Source organism: Anabrus simplex, chromosome 3 (assembly GCF_040414725.1).
Source record: "Anabrus simplex isolate iqAnaSimp1 chromosome 3, ASM4041472v1, whole genome shotgun sequence".
Taxonomy (NCBI): domain Eukaryota; kingdom Metazoa; phylum Arthropoda; class Insecta; order Orthoptera; family Tettigoniidae; genus Anabrus; species Anabrus simplex.
Window position 1 is genome coordinate 408530501 of NC_090267.1, and position 25513 is coordinate 408556013.

Genomic DNA, 25513 nt, shown 5'->3' on the forward strand with positions numbered 1-25513 from the left:
CCATGGAGCCGGACAAATGAAAGGTAAAATTGGCTAATTGAAAATCCTGTAGAATATTCATAATAGATTAGTAGTCCGTATAAAGTGGCCGCGCTAGAGAGAATTCAGCCGTGCTATTGTTGTATCTTTCATGAATGCAAAGATGTGTATTCTATGCAAATGTGCTGTGCGTCGGGTGTTGAATTTCTTGTGCAATTCTTCGTGGTAGGGCCAGACCAAGCGGTGACAAATTACACCATCTGATGCGATCATTAAATGTAAAATATATACGCAATTACTGCCAGACATTCACGTTCCTCCTCACTTTCTCTCTTTCTGTCTTCTTTTCTTTTTATTTTCGTTTTATCTCTAGACTCTAAGGAACAGCATCCAAAGATTGTTTTGCTACTAGTTAAGAGTCAATTTGGTTGTACTCAACAGAAGTACAGTCGTATTCGTTTCTCTACTGCAGCCTTGACGAAAACGTGGTCGTGCGCCTGTTCATTACGTTATGCAACGTGCATAGCACATGTCTAGTGGTAGGGAACTCGAAGGGGAAATGAAGCAACAGGATGACTCAGTTACCGATATTCATTATATTTTATATATTTTTAAATATTTTTTAGTATTTAAAACAATTAAATTTACAGTTTGGTCCTTAAGGAATTAGACGAAAGAACCGAGTCGATCACCACTATAGAAAAAAAAAAAACCAAATTCCTTGGCCACCCACTACGTCATAACAAATTCCTCACGACTGGAAGGGAAAGTTCTGGGGAAGCAGAAAGAGGAAGACCGAGGTCGAAGTATCTGTATTCCATAATGGAGAGGCTGAATGTCAAGAAATATGCTAACTTGAAACGCTCAGCAGAAGAGCAACAGATGTGGTTGCAGCGACAAGGCGTTGTCTTTAGGATATGAATGATTGGTTCTTATAACTTACAGTAATCACCAGGGCTAGGATAAATGTGTACATACAGTACATATTGGCTGATAAAAGTTTTAAAACGTAGTAAAATATGGACTATTAATTGTAAAAAATAATGTGAAGCATATCCATATTGTATCAGATAACACTTATACAAAGAATACAGATAAAAATGTATTGCTTAAACATGAAAGCCACAAAAATAAGATTGTAAATTAAAATCACAGAATAATAGATTCAAAAATGTACTTGATATGGTTCAAAGCACGTTGAGTGAAAAGGCCAAAGCCAGCAAGAAAGAAGAAATGTGCAAAGTGAGAATTTTCTTTCCACATTTCATTGAAATACCAAAATCCATCTTTCAATTTTTAATGGTAGTAAAATAATTTCAAATTATTTTCTGGTAAGAATAACTTTGTAACTATGAGGTATGGAAGTTATTTTAAATAAAACGTTAAATTATTATTAGGTTTCCTCAGATATGTAAAAATATGCCTGGAGCAATGAGAGTCAGCGGAATGAAATGGCGTATGGGTTTTAGTGCCGGGAGATCCCAGGACGGGTTCGGCTCGCCAGATGCAGGTCTTTCGATTTGACTCCCGTAGGCGACCTGCGCGTCGTGATGGGGATGAAATGATGATGAAGACAACACATACACCCAGCCCCCGTGCCATTGGAATTAACCAATTAAGGTTAAAATCCCAGACCCGGCCAGGAATCGAACCCGGGACCCTCTGAACCGAAGGCCAGTACGCTGACCGTTCAGCCAACGAGTCGGACTCCTGCAGATGGAAATTTTTATATTAAAATAGTTTATTAAAAACAGCTTTCAAAAATCCCTCCGTCCGTTCTACTGCACCGATTTGCTTCAGTTTTGTTTTATTCTCTCCGAAATTACCTGCCGGTGAATCATGATACATTGATAGGTCTCTAAGTTCAGCTAACTTCGAGTAATCATAAACTAAAGTCATGAAATCATCACTCCAATAATTGCAGGTGAAGGCTCACCCTAACCCGCAATACATTCTTTACTTAGTAGGTTGCTAAGCGACTAACACTTTAATTAATATTCTGATTATGTGGTTTTCGTCGTTAGTAATGTCATTGCAAGCAGCCATGTTTGATTACTACCTGTCAAGCCAGAAAGTATACACTTACTCTGATCACGGAGAATACTATTCGTTGCTAGATACTCTTTGAATCTCTAACCTTTCACAGCATCAAAATATATTCAACAGATGACAGAACGTTCTTACATGCTGCTAAGAGAAAAATGTCTAGGTACAAACAGACAGGAAGCCATAAGGCAAATTGCGATATATCAGACCATAATACAGAATCCAACATGGCGATTGTCTTGGGCCATTGCCCTTGGCGTAGATTTGCAGTCTGCTGTGAAACGAGAGTCAAAGCAATGCACGTAAGTTCTAGATAAAAATATTAACGCTGATAATGGTGTTAATTTCCGAACAGGAAAAACTGTTATATTCAACATTAAAAAGTACAAAACCACGAAATGATATTATTTATCGTTTATAAAATATGTAAATCACAAACACATATTCGATTCACGTAACCCCAAAAACAGCAAAACTGAAAATCATAAACGTTTACCAACATCTATCATAACAGCGTAAAGTATTTTAAAAAGAAAAACTACAAAACACCGAAGTATAATTGGATGGTTCTGGCGCCTCCTCCTCCTCCGGCTCTCGGGAGAGGCCTCCTCCTCCCGCGGGAAATTTGAATTTTGGCGGGAAATTTGAATTTTGGCGGGAGATTTGAATTTGTAAACAAAGCCACGTGCTTTTTGACAGCTGTCATCGACAACAACGCATCGCTAACCTCAGTACTGCCATCTTGACGGGCCTAAACCTCACTAGTGCCAACTTAACCTAACTAGCATGAGGTAAACAAACCCACGTGTTTTTTGACAGCCACGTGCTTTTTGACAGACAACAACGCATCGCTAACCTCAGTACTGCCATCTTGACGGACCTAAACCTCAGTAGTGCCAACTTAACCTCACTAGCATGAGGTAAACAAAGCCACGTGTTTTTGACAGCCACGTGCTTTTGACAGATTTGTAAACAAAGCCACATGCTTTTTGACAGACAACACCGCATCGCAAACCTCAGTACTGCCATCTTGACGGGAATAAACCTTAGTGGTACCAACTTAACCTCACTAGCGAGAGGTAAACAAAGCCACGTGCTTTTTGACAGCCACATGCTTTTTGACAGCTGCCATCCGCCATCTTTGAGCACCGTGCTGCCCTCTTTCGTCACCTGACATCGGCAGTGCTGCCATCTTGACGGGTCTAAACCTTAGTGCTACCAACTTAACCTAACTAGCGCGAGGTAAACAAAGCCATGTGCAGCCGTCATCCGCCATCTTTGAGCACAGTGCTGCCCTCTTTAGCTACTTACCTTTGAAATGTGGTGGCGGATAATTTGAAAAATGCTTTTGACAGCATCCATATTGCATCGCAAACCTCAGTGCTGCCCTCTTTAGCTAGATACCTGTGGTAGCAGACAATTCCACGTGACAGCAGCCATCTTTGAGCACCGTGCTGCCCTCTATGTGGTGGCGGCAAATTCCACGTGCTCTTGTTTGGAAACAAACTCACGTGCTTTTTTGACAGCTACCATCCACCATCTTTAATCAACAGAGCACAGTGCTGTACTCTTTAGCTAGATACCTTTGAAATGTGGTGGCGGCAATTTGAAAAATTCTATGTGCTCTTGTTGGGAAACAAAGCCACGTGCTTTTTTTTGACAGCTGTCATCCGCCATCTTTAATCAATAGAGCACTGTGCTGCGGGCAATTTCGTTAGCTGTCATCCGCCATCTTTAATCCAGAGAGAACAGTGCTGCACTCTATGTGGTGGCGGCAAATTCCACGTGCTCTTGTTTGAAAACATACTCACGTGCTTTTTTGACAGCTGTCATCCGCCATCTTTAATCCAGAGAGAACAGTGCTGCCCTCTATGTGGTGGCGGCAAATTGAAAAATTCCACGTGCTCTTGTTTGAAAACATACTCACGTGCTTTTTTGACAGCTGTCATCCGCCATCTTTAATCCAGAGAGAACAGTGCTGCACTCTATGTGGTGGCGGTAAATTCCATGTGCTTTACAAACCTATGTGCTTTTCTGACAGCTGTCATCCGCCATCTTTAATCTAGAGAGAACAGTGCTGCACTCTATGTGGTGGCGGCAAATTCCACGTGCTTTACAAACCTATGCGCTTTTCTGTCATCCACTATCTTTAATCTAGAGAGAACAGTGCTGCACTCTATGCGGTGGCGGCAAATTCTACGTGCTTTACAAACCTATGCGCTTTTCTGTCATCCACCATCTTTAATCTAGAGAGAACAGTGCTGCACTCTATGTGGTGGCGGCAAATTCTACGTGCTCTTATTTGGAAACAAATTCTACTCGCTCTTCAGCTGTCATCTACCATCTTTAATCAAGAGAGCACCGTGCTGCCCTCTTTGTGGTGGCGGATAATTTGAAAAAATTCTTTTCGACAAGCAGCCATCTTTAATCCAGAGAGAACAGTGCTGCCCTCTTTAGCTACTTACCTTTGAGGCGGTTAATTTGAAAAATTCTTTTCGACAAGCTGCCATCTTTAATCCAGAGAGAACAGTGCTGCCCTCTTTAGCTACTTACCTTTGAGGCGGTTAATTTGAAAAATTCTAGTTGCCATCTTTAATGAAAAGGGCATCGTGGTGCTATCTTGCGGGTAATATTTTACGTCACAGCTGTCATCCACCATCTTGCATTGCTAACCTTAGTGCTGCCCTCTTTAGCTACTTATCTTTGACAAGCTGTCACCCGCCATATTGCATCGCAAACCTCAGTGCTGCACTCTATGTGGTGGCGGATAACTTGAAAAAATCTTTTTGACAAGCAGCCATCTTTAATCAACAGAGCACCGTGCTGACATCTTTAGCTACCGCCATCTTACATCGCTTACCTCGCTGCTGCACTCTATGTGGTGGCGGTTAATTCGAACAAGTTTAATCACGCATCGGGTAAGCTAGAGTAAGCACGTGCTGCAGTGATGACGTTATCATGCATGTTTAAACCCGTTCGTTGACTAAAAGCTTTAGTCTTCGGGAAACAGTGATAGAGTGTGGAGTGCAAACATGACGAAAACATTAATAGTTGATGTGCAAGGCTTTAAAGTAAACGGAAACAAGTTTGTGTTTAAAGAGGTGGCTGTGTTAGATTGCTGTGTGTTGTGGGCACCAAAACTTGTTAGTTTAGTATTTAGTCCACCGTTCCCTTACTGTTTGCAAACAGATGAAGATAAAAAGCAGACTCAGTGGATTGAAAACAATTTAGGTTTGAAGTGGGAAGAAAAAGGAATACCTTATCGTTTTCTACCTTTAATGATGAATGCACATTTGTCAAGAGCAGATCTTGTTCTTTTAAAGGGTTGTGAAAAGAAAGAATGGTTGCGTGATTTTCTACCATCATCATGTGAAGTTATCGACATGCATGAATTGGGGTGCCCATCATTTAAAACTCTTCCGAAAGAGCATAGTAGAGAAACAACTAAACAGTCTTTACAACATGTATGCATGCTCTTTGATTGGTTGTGTCGCAGTGCATGTCGGGAAGTGAACAACATATGTAAAGTGCAGTGTCGAAATAACCTTAGTGTAAAAGAAACATTTGTAGAGTAAAGACATCATGTCATTTCTAACAGATACTAAGTGTAACGCAGTTGAAAAGGCGATCGTAAAGTTTTATGCATGCAAAAAAAAACTAAACACTTTTACTGAAGAAGAGTTAAATGCATTACCAAAGGCATTTTTGGTCAATGTAGCTGCGAATGCTGTAAAGAAGATTTGGGATAAGGTGCCTCGTGAGTGGACTCAAGATCCTGTTTTGTCAGAGCTTCAAACGTGTAGTTTACATCATGAACACGTGAGTTTAGCTAGAAGACCTTCTGTGAGACAGTGCCGTACATGTCAACTAATTAAACTGTATCACGGACCTAAAACTAACGAGTTGTCTTCGCTTATAAACACTTATCATGGCTGTGGAGAGAGTAAACAAGGAACAGGTGAAGAAACGTGCTGGGAGAAAGATGAGGAAGCATGTTGGGCGTGGACTCATCAATAGAGCGATTGATCTTCTTTTCTTCGTGCTTCATCTCCTCTGCGGCCCTAGAACACGTTCGCCTGACACGTAGTTACATGCTGCCTGCATAGAGTATATCGTGTAGCTGTTAAAATCTGCTTCGTAAAGTTATGCTGTGTGTGTGTGTGTATGTGTTATTACCTAGTGCTTTAGCTGCTCAGAAGAATATAGCAGCACTTGTCGTTGTTGGTGCAATAAAACGAAAAACTGAGTGACAAAGACCGTAACATGAACAAAGGATAAAAATGTATGTATATAGTCTAAAATAAATATGAATTGTCAAAACATATTACAGGTGTTGTTTAATCCTACAGCATGTCCTAGTGACTTAGAAGAAAGGAAACGTAGAGGATTAAAAGAAAACACACATAAGATTTAAAGTACATCCTCTTTATTAATCCATGAATTAAAGCTGTTATTAAAACCAAGCCATTTAACATACAGTTTATTACCACGACGTCGAATAACACGTTCAACTAAATAGTGATCAGGATATTTTGTTTTCTGCAGTTCTTCGATGTAGAATCCTCCTTCAATAGGCTGTCCTCTGAGATCGCGAAGTAAATACGTAACTGGATTAGTAAGCTTAACACTTCTGATTTGAAAAATTTCAGTGCTCCAGTTAGGTGTGTATCCTTTTGCAAAGATAGACTTGTGTTTGCTGATGCGAACGAAATCACCTTCTTTAAAGCGATAGCGACGTGGATCAGCTGTTTTGATTACAAGATGAATAGCATCTAGACGAGGTGTATTCTTTGTAACAAGACGTGGCTTTGTTCCGATAGTGCGATGAGGTGTATCGTTGTAGGTAGATAAAAGTCTAGGTAGCAGATCAATCCAACGATATGAACCTTGCGCTGTAAATTCTCGCCACATCATTGTTTTGAGTGTACGATTAAAGCGTTCTACAACACTTGCCTTGAGATTACTGAACGTAGAGTAGTGTTGAATGCCAAGTAACTTGAGGTAAGAAGAAAAATCCTTGTTGTAAAACTCTTTACCTTGATCAGTTTGAAGAAGCCTTGGGCAGCGTTTCGATTCTTCAACAATATGTTTAAATGCTTCTTTAACTTGAGCTGCTGTTTTAGAACGCACGGGTTGTGCAAAAGCAAACTTTGAGTACACATCGATAACAGTAAGTAGATACTTATAGCCCTTATTACTAGAAGCATATGGAATCATTTCTACTAAGTCTGCTTGCCAGAGATCATCTTTTCCTCGTGTAATAACGCGTCTGCGACAGTAGGTGCGACGTGCTGGTTTATGTAACTCATGTGCGATGTTTACCTTTACAGGTGAGATCTTCTCTTGACGAGCCATTATAAAATAATACCGGCATAACGTAGTTCTCTTTCTATTTCTAGAATTTCTGATCCGTGACCAGTGTGACCAGCCTCTTGCGATGCTCTTAAAAGTTGTAATCGTTCAACGAGTAAGTTTGGGTCATTCCAGTATCTTACATCCACATACGGCAACAAAGGCTTGTAGATAACGTCTAGACTACGTGCAGTCGGAAACAGCTTAGAAATAAACTCACGATACTTGTAACTCTTATTCGCATTTACAGCTTCTGTTCTCTTGTAATTACGTCGTGTTGCATCGGTAGCAAAAAGTATTGCTTTATACTTTTTAAGATCATCTTGTAAAATTATATCCTTGTCAGGTATTCGTGAGAAAATAAGTTCTAAGAGTCCTTTCGTAGGTTTATAGGTAACACCTTTTACAATGAGTTTGTTGCTATTAATCTTAACATTTGAATTTCCTATCCGGAAACAGTCATCTTCGTAGCGAATACCATAGGTAGTGTCAGTTTGTCCTGTAAAAAGTTTTTCTATATAAGGTGCAAAGAGAGATCCATAGGTATCTTGAATAAAAGTTCTAAACTGATTGCGATATTCTGGTGTAACCATAACCTCAGACAAAGATGGTAGATTTTGCGTCGATGTAGTAGGTGTTTCTGCAATAACATCTGTAGTTAAAAACTCAACACGCTTAGATGGTGATGCATCATTAAGTTCTTCTTCTTCTTCTTCCTTATCTTCCTCTTCTTGATCTACATCCTGCTTCTTCTCTTCCGTATCTTCTTCATGCTTTTCTTCTTCATGCTTCTCTTTATGATATGATGTTTGCATAGAAGCAAAACTTGAAGTAGACTGCGGTAATGAAGTAGAATTAAAAATTTCTTTGAGTGGTGTACTTAGTTGTGTTTTTAAAAATAAATCCGTGTCTGCTTGAATACGTTTAAGCTCTTTAAATTTCCGTCGAATATTGTTTCGAGCTTGGATGATATGTTTTGTGATCTCCTTGCTAGATGTTAACATGATGGTGGTTTTTAATCAAGTAGTTACTGTAATTCTGTTTTAATGCATATAAAATGATCGAAACCCATGCGATATCGTCCATGCTGTACATCACTTTCTTTATCAATAACTAAAAAGCTGTAACGGTGTAATGACCAACATTTAGCACACATACGTTTAAAGTCATCGAATGTCATATCAGTGTTAACATGATCGTTATACACATGTCGCATGTTGCGCTCATCTTGCCGAAAAAGCACAATAACATTTGCGTTGTCGCGTATCAACTGCTTGGGCACACGAGAATAGGTTTGGCACAAATAGATGCAATCAACATATTTATGTCGACCCATACTAAAGAATGCACGAATAACGTTTTGCTGTTCTGTTGCGACATCATCAAAGATCATTAGAGAATTAGGAAGCACATCGTCTGGTGATGGTACTTGCTCATGTGAATTAAATTTAAAATATCTTATTCCATCTTTAACTAGATCGTGCATTACAGTTTGTAGAATAGTATATAGCGGCTGATAGAGTGACTTTGCGAAAACGTAAATATTCTCGAAGCGTATACCATTTACAGAAGTAATAAGTGTGAGTAAAAGATTTGTTTTACCGCATCCTGACGGACCTGATATAATACATCGCACAGTAAAAGGAAACAACGTTCCATGACGTTTTCTTGTAGTTGTACTAGAACTAGGTAAGAGATGTGGTACAATGTCGGTAACAGGTAGCGTGTCTTGCTGCTTTATAATCTTCATGATAACTGAATCATAAAGTACGTAATAGTAATATATATATTAAACGAAACAAGAGGCAACGGTTAGTTTATGATTTGCTCTTGACTAGTAAAGTCGTGTCCAGCATGGTGAAACAACGATATCCAAACGATATGAAGAAGAAGAAGAAAGTAAAAACTGTTGGATGGAAAGATGTTATAAAGGCTGCGCAAAAAGCTATTCGAGGGGAATACAATCCTCGTGTAGCTATTACTAAGGCGTTACGCGCAGCAAGAGCGAGAATTTCTCCAAAGTGCAGAGCAATATTTAGTAAACGTGCGCGAATTATTCCTGTACCAAAACGAGGAGGATTTCTTCCTGCGCTGTTTGCTGGCTTAGCAGCTTTAGGGTCATTGCTAGGTGGTGCTAGTGCTGTAGCGAGAACTGTCAAAGCTGTAGAAGAAGCGAAACAACAGTTGAAAGAGAGTGAACGTCATAACAAGACGATGGAGGCAATTGCGTTACGAGGCAAAGGTGTGAACATGAAGCTAGCGCCATACAAGAAAGGGCTTGGTATCTACATTTCTCCAAAAAACGTCTACTGAATGCACTGCCATATCGAGCTCTAACGCATGATGAAGTTTTTACGTTTGCTAAACAACTAGGAATTCATTATTTTCGAGGAGTGTATATGCGTGATCAACTACCAGCACGTCCACGTGAACGTGAAAGTGCCGTAATTAACTTGGACGACAGTCGTGGACCTGGAACTCATTACGTTGCTTATGTAAAACGTAAATCTAAAGTATGGTATTTTGATAGCTATGGAGATTTACCTCCTCCTTTTGAGCTCATACGTTATTTCGGAAGCAGTGCAGACATTGTTTACAATAAAAACCGTGTGCAAAACTTTAATACACGCATGTGCGGACGATTATGTCTTATGTTCTTATATCAAACCCAGACAGTAGAGAAAGTGCATTAGTGTATGCGTGATGACGAACAGTGAAAGAACGTTTGCTGTACGTGGAGAAGGACCTGAAACAACCGTCTATTTTAATCCACCAATCGAACTTGGTTATCAGCCGCATAGTCTTGGACTAGTATCGTTTGAAAGCTACAATAAAATCTATAATGTGCGTGATGGTTTAAACAAGTTCTATTACGATGAGTATGTGCTAACACTACCCTCAGGTAGTTATACAGTAGATGATATTCACGACTATATTGAAAGTACGTTAATTGATCAGTTTGGGGAAGATAGTTTTAGTAATCATAATTACAAGTTCTCAATCACTATAAGCAACATTACGCACAAATGTGTTATTGAATCATCATTTAAGATTGACTTCAAATCACAACCTGATTCGATTGGACCACTGCTTGGATTTTCATCGAGGGAGCTCCTACCGAACGTACGTTACGAGTCTGATCAACCTATAAAACTCTTCGATGATTATAATGTGAACATTACTTGTAATATTATTACAGACTTGAATAGTAATCTACAACCTTCGCACGTCCTGCACGACTTTATTGTTACAGAGGAACGTGGATATACTATTTGTGAGAAACCAGCAGTAGTTCTTTATCATCCTGTGTCTGTAAAACACATTAGCAACATTACTCTTAGACTTGTAAATAAACATAATCAGCTTATTCATTTAGATCAGCACGCGTACGTAGCTTACAAACTACATCTTAAACCAGTATGAAAACCATCTATAAAACACGGTGTACATTCCGAAGGCATACTACATGTGTGCAGAGACTCATCGAGTTAACAGATACCCATAAGCAGATACTCCAAGATTTAGGATATACACTACTACAACAGAATGGAAGAAATGCTAGACATTACGAATACAGTAGAAAGTCGTGAAGGTGTAGTACGAAGTGAGCTTCATTCTTATCAACCTTTTACGTTTGGATTAAATAACAATGATGAAATTCATTTTATTATTAATCAACAAGATGTTTACACCTTACCACACGAAAGCTACCTCTATATTGAAGGACGATTAGAAAAGCCTGATGGAAGTGGACCAAGCACTTCACAACTAAACAACCATGCTCTAGCTTTTCTCTTTTCTGAAGCGCGATATGAAGTAAATAATGTTGAAATAGATCGAACGAAGAATGTTGGTATTACAAGCGCAATGAAACTCTACCCTTCTTTCTGTGATGAAGAAAGTAATCTTTTGCGGATGGCTGGATGGTGTCCAAAATCTACTAACAACTGGATGATTAATGAGGATGGAACTTTTACGGGTATGTTATCACTGAAACATATTTTTGGATTCGCAGAAGACTTTACACGTATTATAATCAACGTAAAACAAGAGCTTATTCTAATCCGTGATCGAAGTGATTACAATTCTCTTAAAGCAGTAGAAACACCTGTAGAATCGAAAATAACACTGCATCGTATACTGTGGCGGATCCCACATGTAACCTTATCTGATCGTGAAAAACTTCGATTGCTCAAGATTGTAGAAAATGATACACCATTACCTATACGTTTTAGAAGTTGGGAGCTGCATGAATATCCTGTGTTACCACCTACAAACAAGCATAGCTGGGCAGTTAAAACATCACGTTTTACTGAGAAGCCCTTGTACATTATTTTTGGATTTCAAACTAATCGTAAATTCAATCACGAAAAAGATAGCTCACTGTTTGATCACTGCAAATTAAGACACGTTAGACTATATCTCAATGGAATTACGTATCCCTACGAAAACATCGACATTAACTTTGAGAAAAATAAGTTTGGGATGCTCTATGACATGTTTTGTGAATTTCAATCATCGTATTATCAGAAAGAAGATCGTCCGCTATTTACACCTCAAGAATTTAAAAATAAAGCACCGATTGTAGTTATAGACTGCTCTTATCATGAAGAATCTATAAAAGAATCTCCAGTTGATATTCGTTTAGAATTTGAAACATCTGAAAACATTCCTGCTAACACAGCAGCCTATTGTCTTATTATTCATATGAGTGATGTTACTTACCATCCGCTAACGAATATTGTTACGAGACTATAAATAAGAATAGATCTTTATCATTTTCATTAGTGTGTGCTTCGACATCGTACGCTATGGAACAAAACTGTAAATGTGCATGCTGTTTGCATGCTCATACGCAACATCTTATTTATGTTTCACGAGTGAGTGAGGCTATTAAGATGTTCTATAAACGTAGATCATCGATGCCGAAACATCTTATTCAATACTTACCACCAGGATTTTTATATACGTACGCTGCCTCTTACGTACATAATTTTTGGGACATCCTTCCTCTACACAGTAAGATGTCAATCGAAGTAGCTTTATGCAGAACTTGTGAGCGACATTACAAGCATCGAGGAGAAAATGGTGATGATGATTGGGATGGACCAAATCCGAGGATTGAACACTGTACACAGTGTATGAATGAACTTTCTCTAGTACTTCATGATGATGATGATGATTCCGAAAAGGAATAACAGCAAGGTAAGAAGTACATGATCTTCTCTGTAAAGCATAACATACTTAGTATAATATATTTCTAAATGCTTTGTTTAATTTGAATGTTGCAGGAGGCATTTCGGAAGCATACGTTGTTAAGAAGCACACCAACCTTGTCAGCAGCAAAAACGAACACTGTTGTAGTACATTTGTAAATAAATATTTGATCGCATTCAAAAAATGTTGTACTTATTGCATTGCTTTACACCGACTTACTCTTAAGAAAAACGATCAGGTCTAAACATGCACAATGACGTCATCACAACAGCACTTGCTTACTCTAGCTTTCCCGATGCATGTTTAAACTCGTTCGAATTTACCGCTACCACATTCCTTTACATCGACTTACTCTTAAGAAAACGGACAAGTCTAAACATGTATGATGATGTCATCACAACAGCACGTGCTTACTCTAGCTTACCCGATGCGTGATTAAACTTGTTCGAATTAACCGCCATCACATAGAGTGCAGCAGCGAGGTAAGCGATGTAAGATGGTGGTAGCTAAAGATGGCAGCACGGTGCTCTGTTGATTAAAGATGGCTGCTTGTCAAAAAGATTTTTTCAAGTTATCCGCCACCACATAGAGTGCAGCACTGAGGTTTGCGATGCAATATGGCGGGTGACAGCTTGTCAAAGGTAAGTAGCTAAAGAGGGCAGCACTAAGGTTAGCAATGCAAGATGGTGGATGACAGCTGTGACGTAAAATATTACCCGCAAGATAGCACCACGATGCCCTTTTCATTAAAGATGGCAGCTAGAATTTTTCAAATTAACCGCCTCAAAGGTAAGTAGCTAAAGAGGGCAGCACTGTTCTCTCTGGATTAAAGATGGCAGCTTGTCGAAAAGAATTTTTCAAATTAACCGCCTCAAAGGTAAGTAGCTAAAGAGGGCAGCACTGTTCTCTCTGGATTAAAGATGGCTGCTTGTCGAAAAGAATTTTTTCAAATTATCCGCCACCACAAAGAGGGCAGCACGGTGCTCTCTTGATTAAAGATGGTAGATGACAGCTGAAGAGCGAGTAGAATTTGTTTCCAAATAAGAGCACGTAGAATTTGCCGCCACCACATAGAGTGCAGCACTGTTCTCTCTACATTAAAGATGGTGGATGACAGAAAAGCGCATAGGTTTGTAAAGCACGTAGAATTTGCCGCCACCGCATAGAGTGCAGCACTGTTCTCTCTAGATTAAAGATGGTGGATGACAGAAAAGCGCATAGGTTTGTAAAGCACGTGGAATTTGCCGCCACCACATAGAGTGCAGCACTGTTCTCTCTAGATTAAAGATGGCGGATGACAGCTGTCAGAAAAGCACATAGGTTTGTAAAGCACATGGAATTTACCGCCACCACATAGAGTGCAGCACTGTTCTCTCTGGATTAAAGATGGCGGATGACAGCTGTCAAAAAAGCACGTGAGTATGTTTTCAAACAAGAGCACGTGGAATTTTTCAATTTGCCGCCACCACATAGAGGGCAGCACTGTTCTCTCTGGATTAAAGATGGCGGATGACAGCTGTCAAAAAAGCACGTGAGTATGTTTTCAAACAAGAGCACGTGGAATTTGCCGCCACCACATAGAGGGCAGCACTGTTCTCTCTGGATTAAAGATGGCGGATGACAGCTAACGAAATTGCCCGCAGCACAGTGCTCTATTGATTAAAGATGGCGGATGACAGCTGTCAAAAAAAAGCACGTAGCTTTGTTTCCCAACAAGAGCACATAGAATTTTTCAAATTGCCGCCACCACATTTCAAAGGTATCTAGCTAAAGAGTACAGCACTGTGCTCTGTTGATTAAAGATGGTGGATGGTAGCTGTCAAAAAAGCACGTGAGTTTGTTTCCAAACAAGAGCACGTGGAATTTGCCGCCACCACATAGAGGGCAGCACGGTGCTCAAAGATGGCTGCTGTCACGTGGAATTGTCTGCTACCACAGGTATCTAGCTAAAGAGGGCAGCACTGAGGTTTGCGATGCAATATGGCTGCTGTCAAAAAGCATTTTTCAAATTATCCGCCACCACATTTCAAAGGTAAGTAGCTAAAGAGGGCAGCACTGTGCTCAAAGATGGCGGATGACGGCTGCACGTGGCTTTGTTTACTTCGCGCTAGTTAGGTTAAGTTGGTAGCACTAAGGTTTAGACCCGTCAAGATGGCAGCACTGCCGATGACAGGTGACGAAAGAGGGCAGCACGGTGCTCAAAGATGGCGGATGGCAGCTGTCAAAAAGCATGTGGCTGTCAAAAAGCACGTGGCTTTGTTTACCTCTCGCTAGTTAGGTTAAGTTGGTACCACTAAGGTTTATTCCCGTCAAGATGGCAGTACTGAGGTTTGCGATGCGGTGTTGTCTGTCAAAAAGCATGTGGCTTTGTTTACAAATCTGTCAAAAGCACGTGGCTGTCAAAAAACACGTGGCTTTGTTTACCTCATGCTAGTGAGGTTAAGTTGGCACTACTGAGGTTTAGGTCCGTCAAGATGGCAGTACTGAGGTTAGCGATGCGTTGTTGTCTGTCAAAAAGCACGTGGCTGTCAAAAAACACGTGGGTTTGTTTACCTCATGCTAGTTAGGTTAAGTTGGCACTAGTGAGGTTTAGGCCCGTCAAGATGGCAGTACTGAGGTTAGCGATGCGTTGTTGTCGATGACAGCTGTCAAAAAGCACGTGGCTTTGTTTACAAATTCAAATCTCCCGCCAAAATTCAAATTTCCCGCCAAAATTCAAATTTCCCGCGGGAGGAGGAGGCCTCTCCCGAGAGCCGGAGGAGGAGGAGGCGCCAGAACCATCCAATTATACTACTCACCGACTCCAGTACCATGAAGTGTCATTATCTATTATTATAAAGTACAGTATAGCGAACACGTAATGATGTATTTTTTTTCTCTTTACTTTCAATGGTATCACTTAAGATTAAGGGAAAGGAAGTATAATTAATCTGACACTAAAAAAGATCATTTGCTCTCAAGTTTCATTAATTCGCATTCCCCTGCCTTTACGCTTGGGAGTTCACTGTTACGCTTGCTACCTTCACATTTTTGGTCTGGAGGTTCTTAACCAGTTTCATTGGAAAAATAATCAACAGAATTTTTGTAATTGTTGATAAAATTATTTTAAAGGATCAATTACTGTCCAGACAATCTGGACTGTCACAAAGGCAAAATTAAAACTCTAAATTCAACACAGAACAAAGCTACAGAAATGTTCGTAGAAATCGAACGAGTGGCTGCGCCGTTTGGAGGGTAGTGGGTTCGAACCCCACTGTCGACAGCTGTGAAGGTTTTCTATTTGCACACCAGGCAGATGCTGGGGCGGTGCCTTAATTAAGGCCACGGCCACTTTCTTCCCAATCCTAGCCCTAACCGATCCCATCGTCGCCATAAGATTCACGTGTCGGTGCGATGTTAAACAAACTGTAAAAATAAACCGTAAATTATCAGTCAACGTCACAATAAAGAAATCTACTAAAACCACTTCACATAATTAACAGGTAATACAAATCTTAGAAGAAAATGTTCAAACAGGCAGCGCATGGAGCAATTTTATATCTTATCTATTAATAACGAATGCTGCGGAGTATCACAGGATCTCTAAAATGTTTTAAATCACCCCAAAAATCCTAATTCCTGAAAGATATGGCAACATTTCCACTATAGCTAATTTTTCATAGAAATACCAGCCTTTTAGTTAATGGATCTTAACTTAGCACAAACTGCTAATCTTACTAATATGATAGGTACATTCGTTTCTTTCTGGAAATTTTAGACGGTTGATACTATACTTGATAAAGAGGCGATATTCATCATTTTTTAAACCTTGATCTGTCTGTCTGACATTCTGTTCAAATTTAAACACAAAATATCTAATCCGATTTTCACCAAACCTGATTAAAGTAGAGACATCCAGATTTTCTCCACGCTTGGATTTACCTAAGTCCATTAAATAGGAACTGAGAAATAACATTTTAATCACGAGAATACCGGCTCTCAGCCTAAGAGAAGCGAGCAATGAGTTCAGTGATTTTTCCTCGCAGCCACCAATACAATGCCAATGTCCACGGTTCGATTTCTGTTAGCACTCTCATTTGTATTCGGTATTTTTAAGCTTTTTGCTCGCTGTATGAGCGTAAAGCCATTAAAACTAAACTCTTTAAATTCCTTCACATCTTCATTGACCGCGATATTTTGTCTTTTCTGATTATTACTTTTCTGAGCCTCCCCTGTGAACCATGTGACCTTGCGCGTCCCAATGAAGCAGATAGCCGAACCGTAGGTGCAACCATATCGAAGGAGTATCTGTTGAGAGACCAGACTAACGAATAGTACAAACGAATACTGCCTTTTGGAAGTTGCAATGGTGGCAATCTGGATGATTGACTGATATGGCCTTTTAATAATACTTAACGTGGCTTAGCTATGTTGATACTGCTACAGTACACGGCTGAAGGCAACGGGAAACTACAGCAGTAACTAACTCCCAAGGACATGCATTTCTGTCCATATGAATGTATGATATACTGGTGAAGGCTTCCTCCCGAGTAAATTATTCCGGAGGTAAAATAGTCCACCATTCAGATCTCCGGGTGAGGAATACACAGGAGATCAGGAAGATGAATACTGGCATTCTGTTAGTCTGAGCACGGTGTGTTAGAAGTTTTAATCGTTTCGGTAGCTTATAGAATCTGAAGAGGGTAGTGGATAAACTAAAATTAGATGTAGTTGGTATACGTGGCAGAAAGACCAGGATTTTTGGTCAGGCAATTACGGAATTTTCAACACAAAATCAAACATACGAAATACAGGATTTGGTTGAATAAGATTAAGAAAATACTTTTCACTTTTCATTAGCACTAATGATCTTCTTAAACGTTTTGATACCGTAAGAGAATCCATCAAGGACTGCTGCAGATAATTTATTCCAATCCCTTACGGTCCTGATTACGAAGGAATATTTGCCCACATCCGTATGCTGGTTTCCATTCACACTTTCACTACTCTTTTATGAGATTATGCAGCTCCATTTACACATGAAGTTACCTTTAGCACACTTATCTCATGGCAAAACCTTCCCCGAATGGCCTTTGGCCTACCAAGCGACCGCTGTTCAGTCCAAAGGCCTGAAGATTACGAGGTCACGTATGATCAGCGCGACGAACACTCTCGGCCGTTATTCGAGGATTTCTGGACCGGGGCGGTCGTCTCACCGTCAGATAGCTGCTCAATTATTATCATGTAGTGGACATCGAACCAGCCTCTTGCCAGACTGAGAATGGAGCCCGGGGCTAGGCGGTCTACTACTTCATACTATGTTGAATTTCTTTTTTTTTTCTTTACCGTTCATTTTAACAACCTATTATTCTCAGTTCAGGGTCCAAATTGAAGCAATCGGCGTCTTCCATGAAGGAATCAGACGATACATGAATTGACTCGCCTGTATGACGCACTGTAGTCATCTGGTAAGATTCTAAATAAGATTTCTCGTGGCATGATTTTAGAAGGTGAGTGCCGTAAACAACTACAGCAACTTTTCACATTGTTTTAAGAACGTCACCAAATGCCATTCGATGTAGTATGATCTAAAAGCAATTTGTGGCGCAGAATTTTGCATAAAATATTCTTAAACTATCCTCCAGTTTAAAATTAGAGAGCGGTTCAATGAGTCGGTGAGAAGGTATTATATTCAAATTCTTAAAAATTTGAATTACTCGAACAAGTAAGTGCTTAGCTTCAAGCCATCTTGAGGGCCACCTATCCGAAGCGGTACAGGTGTGCTCGGTTGAACCGGAAGGACATGGGTTCGATTGCCTGTCAGGACATTGAAAAATTTAAGAAACGAGATTTACACTTCAGAAGGTGCACATGGCCCTGAGGTTCACTCAGCCTACACCGTAAATGAGTACCAGGTTAATTCCTGGGGTGAAAGGTAGCCGGGCATAGAGGTATTAATCTTAGAACCAAAGTGAAAGCCTTTATCTTCATGATCTGTTCACATATTGCTTTTCCTTGTGCGCAATTCTCGTTAAGAGAAAATTTCTACTTCTAAACTTTTCACGAAATACCTTGTTAAATCTGTCCTAATAATATCGACGCAACCACCAATAGCTCGAAGAGTACGTCAGTGTTGATGAAACGTTTTATCAACAGCATTCTAAACATTACAATGCCGGGCTGTGTGGCTCAGGCGGTTGAGGCGCTGGCCTTCTGACCCCAACTTAGCAAGTTTGATCGTGGTTCAGTTTGGTGGTATTTGAACGTGCTCAAATACGTCAGCTTCGTATTGGTAGACTTACTAGAACTTAACAGAACTCCTGCGAAACTAAATTCCGGCACTTCTGCGTCTCCGAAAACCGTAAAAGTAGTTAGTGGGACATAAAGCAAATAACATTATTATTATTATTATTATTATTATTATTATTATTATTATTATTATTATTATTATTATTATTATTATACATCGTTATACCCTACTCAGGAGCACGGTTGAACTTGCTTAGCTGATGTGTTGGCCTTCTTTTCCTCCCAAAATCTCTTCATCCTCTCGCTGATCTTCTTCCTTCGTTCTTCTGTCCAAGTTATAGTAGCTCTGGTGTTGGGATTGTCTTCAAAGTGGTGATTGTCGATTTTGGTTCTGAATTTACATCTGCCCTGTACAATGTCTTCTGAGATGTTGATTTCCTGGAGATCTGTTTCAATTTCACGAAACCAGCTGTTCTTGGTTTTAGACGAAAGGGCCAGGTTGAAATTATATTATTATTATTATTATTATTATTATTATTATTCTTATTCTTATTATTATTATTATTATTATTATTGTTATTATTCAAGATTAAATACACTCCTGATAAACAATATTTCAATTTTTCTGGGAAAATAGAATTTTAATTTAAAATGGCACAACATGGGTGCTTCAAAAATTCATGACAGTGAGAAATTCTTCCCGTGGCTGTGTGTTATACATCCTGGACAATACATTGAGGTCATTATAGTAAAAATCCTGTGGGTCTTATGCCAAGTACCTGCTCTGATGTCATAATACCGCATACATTATCGACTGGATTAAATGATAACCTGGGAAAATGCATGGCAAGCAACGAAACAACTGACCGTCTATAATGTTTACAATGATTTGTTAGTCACATGAAAGAAAAATTGGTGGTAAACAATGACATCACTTTCTTACAAATATCAAAGTCACTTATCAGCTAAATCGTGACGAATCACTTGAATATGCCGTTATACGATAATCAGCGTATTCAAATGTTATGGCACGATGGCCCCACTTTATATTAAGAGATGCGACCTTCCAGAGTGTTTTGAGACTGGTGAACTTGGGAGTCCCTCTCTGAGTTGGGAACGGCTTTCACTTTTTATTAGGATCTTCAATTCTATTTATCCTGTCCGATTTCCCTCTGTCGCATTTTATTCCACTCCTGCCCGGAGGGTATTACATTTGCGAGGTCTAAGGAATCAATCAATCAATCAATCAATCAATCAATTAGTCAGTCACCAATGATATGCATTTTGGCAGTCGGCCATGTGGCAGATTGCCTATATGTTGTCTACCTAGTCTTTCCTTAAATACTTGCAATTTGGAAATTGATTAACGCCTCCCTTGGTAAATTATTCCAATCCCTAAATCCTTTTCTCATAAACGAATATTTTCCCCAATTTTTCCTCTTAAATTCAAACTTTATCTTCATACTGTGATCTTTTCTACTTTTAAAAACACAAGTCAAACATATTCGTATACTAATATCATCATCATCATCATCATCTCTCCACTGACAGCTTGGAACATATCACTTTGTCGAGCACCTCGTGTTCTTATTCCCAAGTCTTCACTGGCATGCCTTTCTTAACCCTTTCTTTATCTTCTCGGATACCTTAATCTTTAGAATGATCAATCCTAAATGATTAGAGGTAAGAGGGGATGATCATGTTCTTGAAACGAGAATCATCACTTCCAGTCTTGCTTCGTTTTTTACAACATGTCTATGATATCATTAACACTCTTGTCACATAGCTGTCAGCTTACATTCGGGATAGTCTGGGTTTGAACCCCACTATCGGCAGCCGTGAAGATGGTTTTCCGTAGTTTACCAATTTCACACCAGGCAAATGCTGGGACTGTAGCTTAATTAAGATCACGGTCGCTTCCTTCATATTCCTAGCCCTTTTCTATCCCATCGTCGTCGTAAGACCTGTGTCGGTGTGACGTAAAGTAAAAAAAAAAGGTTACACTGTTGTTGAAGCATAGATCATTTTTCACCTGAACGTCAAAGAATCTTGGTAAATTCCTAATAGACAGAACTCCATTTATGTTTATATTACATTCAGAACTGATCTCCATTTAGGGCGGTCACCCAGGTGGCAGATTACGTATCAGTGGTTTGTCTAGTATTTTCTTAAATAATTTCAAAAAGTTGGAAATTTATCGAATATCTACTTTGGTAAGTTATTCCAATCTCGAATTCCTCTTCCTATGAACGAATACCTGCTCTATTGAGTCCTCTTGAATTTGAACTTTGTTTTGATGTTATTATCGTTCCTAGTTTTAAGAACTTCACTCAAGCTTATTCTTCTACTAATGCCATTCCACTCCATCTCTCCATTGACAGTTTGTCTGAAATCGCTCAGAACAAATCGTACTGCTCTCTTTTGGGACTTTTCCAGAAATCCTGGTAAGAAGAAGAAGAAGAAGAAGAAGAAGAAGAAGAAGAAGAAATCAATATCCACAGAAGCCAAACTCCGACACTACCACAATGTTGTTCTCCCTGAGGCACTCTACGCAACTGAGACATCATCACTCACCATGAACATCAAGGATGAGAAAATTGAACGACAGATACTGAGGAAGATATTCGGGTCCCAGTTTCAAGAGGGTATGTGGATGCGAAAAAGCTCGGAAGAACTCTATGCATTCTCACTTCAGTCGCACGCAAAAGGCGTATGAAATTTTATGGACGTTTAGCAGGAATGTATGACTCACGGCTGACTAAGAGAAGATTTCTTGTTATCAATAGAAACCGACAAACCAAAGTTCGCTGGCTAGTGGATGCACAAAAGGACCTTGCAGAAGTCGACGTTGATCCAATGGCAACCACGAGGAATACATACAGACAAAAGATCAACACCCATAAATTTGGACCGGAGAATCCATCTGAGAAAAGCTTGAAACTCAAAAACTCATGGACACAGGAAAGACGACAGGCCCATAGTGAAAGTTTTGGAAAGATAAGAAGAACAAGAAGATGAAGAATATCAGTGCTATTTAATGGTTTCACGTGCTCCTTAAGGGGCTAAATGAATTTATATAATAATAATAATAATAATAATAATAATAATAATAATAATAATAATAATAATAATTTCGTGTGGCAATTTCTAGCTGAGTCCAGCCCTTGTATGGCAGCCCCTCCGATGAGGGTGGGCAGCATCTGCAATACTGTTTTTCCCTAGAGCAGTCATTCCCAAACTGTGGTGCACGGACCCGTGAGGGGCCGCGACGACAATCGAAGGGGTCCGCAACAATAATGTAACTTGTAAATACCTGTTATAGTGGTGGAGAATAGTGTTATGTGTGCTGTCAGAGCTTCAGGGATGTTGGGGACAGCACAAACACCCAGTTCCCGAGCCAAGGGAATTAACCACTTAAAGTTAAAATCTCCAACCCAGCCGGGAATCGAATCCGAGCCCTCTGAACCAAAGATCACTGCACTGACCAGTCAGGCAAGGAGCCAGACAGCAATCTTGGTGAGGGTCGCATACACTGGAACCTTACTCTAATTGGGGTCTTACCAGTGACACACGCCCTCTCTTTTACGTCCTTACAACAACCCCTACATACCCCCATAACCGTATTATAGGAGTGTCTGTTCAAAATGTACTGTTTTCACTTCCAAAAAATCATTATTTCGTCCACGTGCATTATAGTAGTTGACTATCACCGACTGCTATGAGTAATCCAGACTCCAAAAAAAGCTTTACCAAACGCGATGATGGGTACGTTCCATGTACCTTTTACTTTACGTTTTTTGCCGTTTTTCCCACAACTTTCTTAAGGTGGAAATAGCTCCTTAGACACTCCTCATTAAGAGATATGTAACCCTTATGTACAATCTCATTAATCTTTTGTCCCCTGCAACCCTTGCGCATGAGCTGCGGTGTGCGGTCAGGTACGGAAATTCACAGAAGTGCTCACGAACTATCTCTATATCAAATGAAATCGATGCCCATAGTGCTCAATGCAGTGCTCTTTTTATTTTACCGTGCCTGCACGTCTGATGAAGCTATTTGCTGTAATATCGTAAAGTGTGGTTCCCTGGATTATGACCAGCACGTATACGCGCGGTGAGAATACTTATTAGGAATTATGTCTGACTACCTGTTGGCTAATCCCATAAAATTATAGTTGGTGTGCATTCGCCACTGCTTCGTGCCCTGCTAACAACTTGCTACTTTGACTGCAGAATTTCATTTCGACGTTCAGTATTATCCAGGATATTTCATTAGATTCCCAGCTCGGTCGGGAATTTGCCCGCGTCTGGTTAATTCCTCGGTCTTGGTGATTGGGTATGAGTGTTGCTGGGGCTATATGGACGCTTCCTCCCCACTCCTAGCCTTTTTCCTATTCCGTCGTCGCCAAAAGACATATCTGTATCGGTGCGACGTAAGGAAAATTGTAAAACAAAGTGTTTGTCCCATTAGACACCTCAGCACGTACTGCACATCCCATACACCACACTATCAACCACCACAGAAACACGCAATCATGAATGCATCCCCCATCGTATTGTTGCCGTCATGACGGGAATGCGACAGTAAAACAGGGACAAATAGACATGTAAGAGATATTTCACACCCGCCACCACAGCAGGGTCTCTAGGGAGGGCGAAAGTCGATGACGGAAAAAAAATAATGAAGTCGTCGTAGATTGCGGTATTCATTTGAGTGATAGCCTATACTAGGCATTTTCTGTACCAGTGTGATTAGTTGTAATTAGGAGCCGGTATTTTAATGCACAGAAGCTCACTCCCTTGTCAATACTTTTATTTTCCCTAGAGCAGTCATTCCCAAACTATGGTGCACGGACACGTGAGGGGCCGCGCCGATAATCGAAGGGGTCCGCAATAATAATGTAACTTGTAAATATTTGAAAAGTGATATTTTTTACACTAACAACTCAAAGACCATTATACTGCTGTATAGCTTGCATACAATAAATGTAATTCTTAACTTGGCCGATAGATGGTACAAGTTATCAGCGGAAAAATAAGAAATACTCGAAGTAATGTAAGTGATGTAATTGTGAAAGACACTGAAAATTGCTAGTATTCAGACTCAGACCATATTTTCCGCCTATGGTTGAGAAATTCTCGTCGATATGAATTCCCTTATTTGAAATTTAACATGAAATGCCCTACCTTGAGGAAGATCAACTATCCGAAGTATCTTAGCAGGGAGAAAGTGAAAAATAAATTGATGATATGGTGGAGAATTAGGTGAGCCTCCGTGGTTCAGGCGGCAGCGCGCCGGCCTCTCACCGCTGGGTTCCGTGATTCAAATCTCGGTCACTCCCCGTAAGATTTGTGCTGGACAAAGCGGAGGTAAGACAGGCTTTTCTCCGAGTACTCCCGGTTTCTCTGTCTTCTTTCATTCCAGCAACACACTCCAATATCACTTCATTTCATTAATCACTCATTAATCACTGCCCCAGAGGAGTGCGACAGTGGCACAATTCCCATCCTCGCCGCTAGGTAGGGCTTCATTCATTCCATTCCTGACCCGGTCAAACGACTGGAAACAGGCTGTGGATTTTTATTTTCATGGCGGAGAATTAAATTTAGTGGCATGTTTTTACCTCTAGAAAGTTCAATGAATGTATCACAACTCGATGTCTCTGATCGATTTTTGGATAGATGATATCCCCTATACCCTACAATCCCTTGAATGGACAACATGCCTATGTGAGTGCACCTTTTCTGCTCTCACACAAGTGAAAATAAAGTACAAAAACAGAGATGATATAGAGGTTGATCTTCGGCTTCGAGTGAACACGCTGGTAAAACACTTGGTCTTTGGAAAACAACACCATCCGTCCCAACGATCAACAAGTGAATTGTTCAAAGTAAGTTTCCAGATACAGACTATTGTAATTATTAGCCGAGTGTCACATTGTTTTATAATTTCTGTGCTTTTATAAAGTATCTTTCTCTAAATGAAGTTAAACTTTCAAAGAAAGTAAATGTTAGTCCTAAATTATACGAATAAAATCAAACGCGGTATCATTACAAAATTCTGTATTTTTTTCTTTCTGAATGTAGTATTATGTTCTGTGGCTAAGGGGCCGTTGAACATGCAAGCGATAAGCTCAGGTGTGCTCAGAAACAAAACATTTCTGAAACTCTGACCTAGAGAATTTCCAGAGAAAGGTGTTCGTGAATAAATCATTTACGTTAATAAAAAGAAACCGAGGAGTAATGATTTCTGCGAAACAATTCGAAGAAAATGAAGCCATCCGACAACTTTATCGGTTTAATTCTGTATTGAGGTAATACGTTTGAATCTCACTGTCAGAAATCCTGAAGATGGTTTTCCGTGGTTTCCCCATTTTCACACCAGGCAAATTCTGGGGCTGTATCATAATTAAGACCACGGTCGTTTGCTTCCCAGTTCTAACCCTTTCCTATGCCATCATCGCCGTAAGATCTGCCTGCGCCGATGCGACGTAAAAACAAATAACGGCATCGTGTAGACGAATAATACTGGCAGTGTTCAAGTATCAAACGCATGTTTGATGAATTATGATATCTAATGGCAATTTATTATTTTTTTCGATCATACTGCCCTCAGTTCAGGCAATTTTGCATGCTTTAAAACCGTTGCCGCCGGCCCAGTGGTGTAGGGGTAGCGTGCCTACCTCTCACCC

General features: G+C 40.0%; 1 protein-coding gene across 1 annotated transcript in view; it reads left to right on the plus strand.

Moving 5' to 3' along the window:
• LOC136866829 (uncharacterized) overlaps positions 1-25513 on the plus strand; it is a 227197-nt gene that overhangs the window by 23559 nt on the left and 178125 nt on the right. The window contains exon 2 of the mRNA XM_068226856.1: positions 21259-21467. Coding sequence (XP_068082957.1) covers positions 21259-21467 — 209 coding nt within the window. The remainder of the gene's footprint in view (positions 1-21258; positions 21468-25513) is intronic.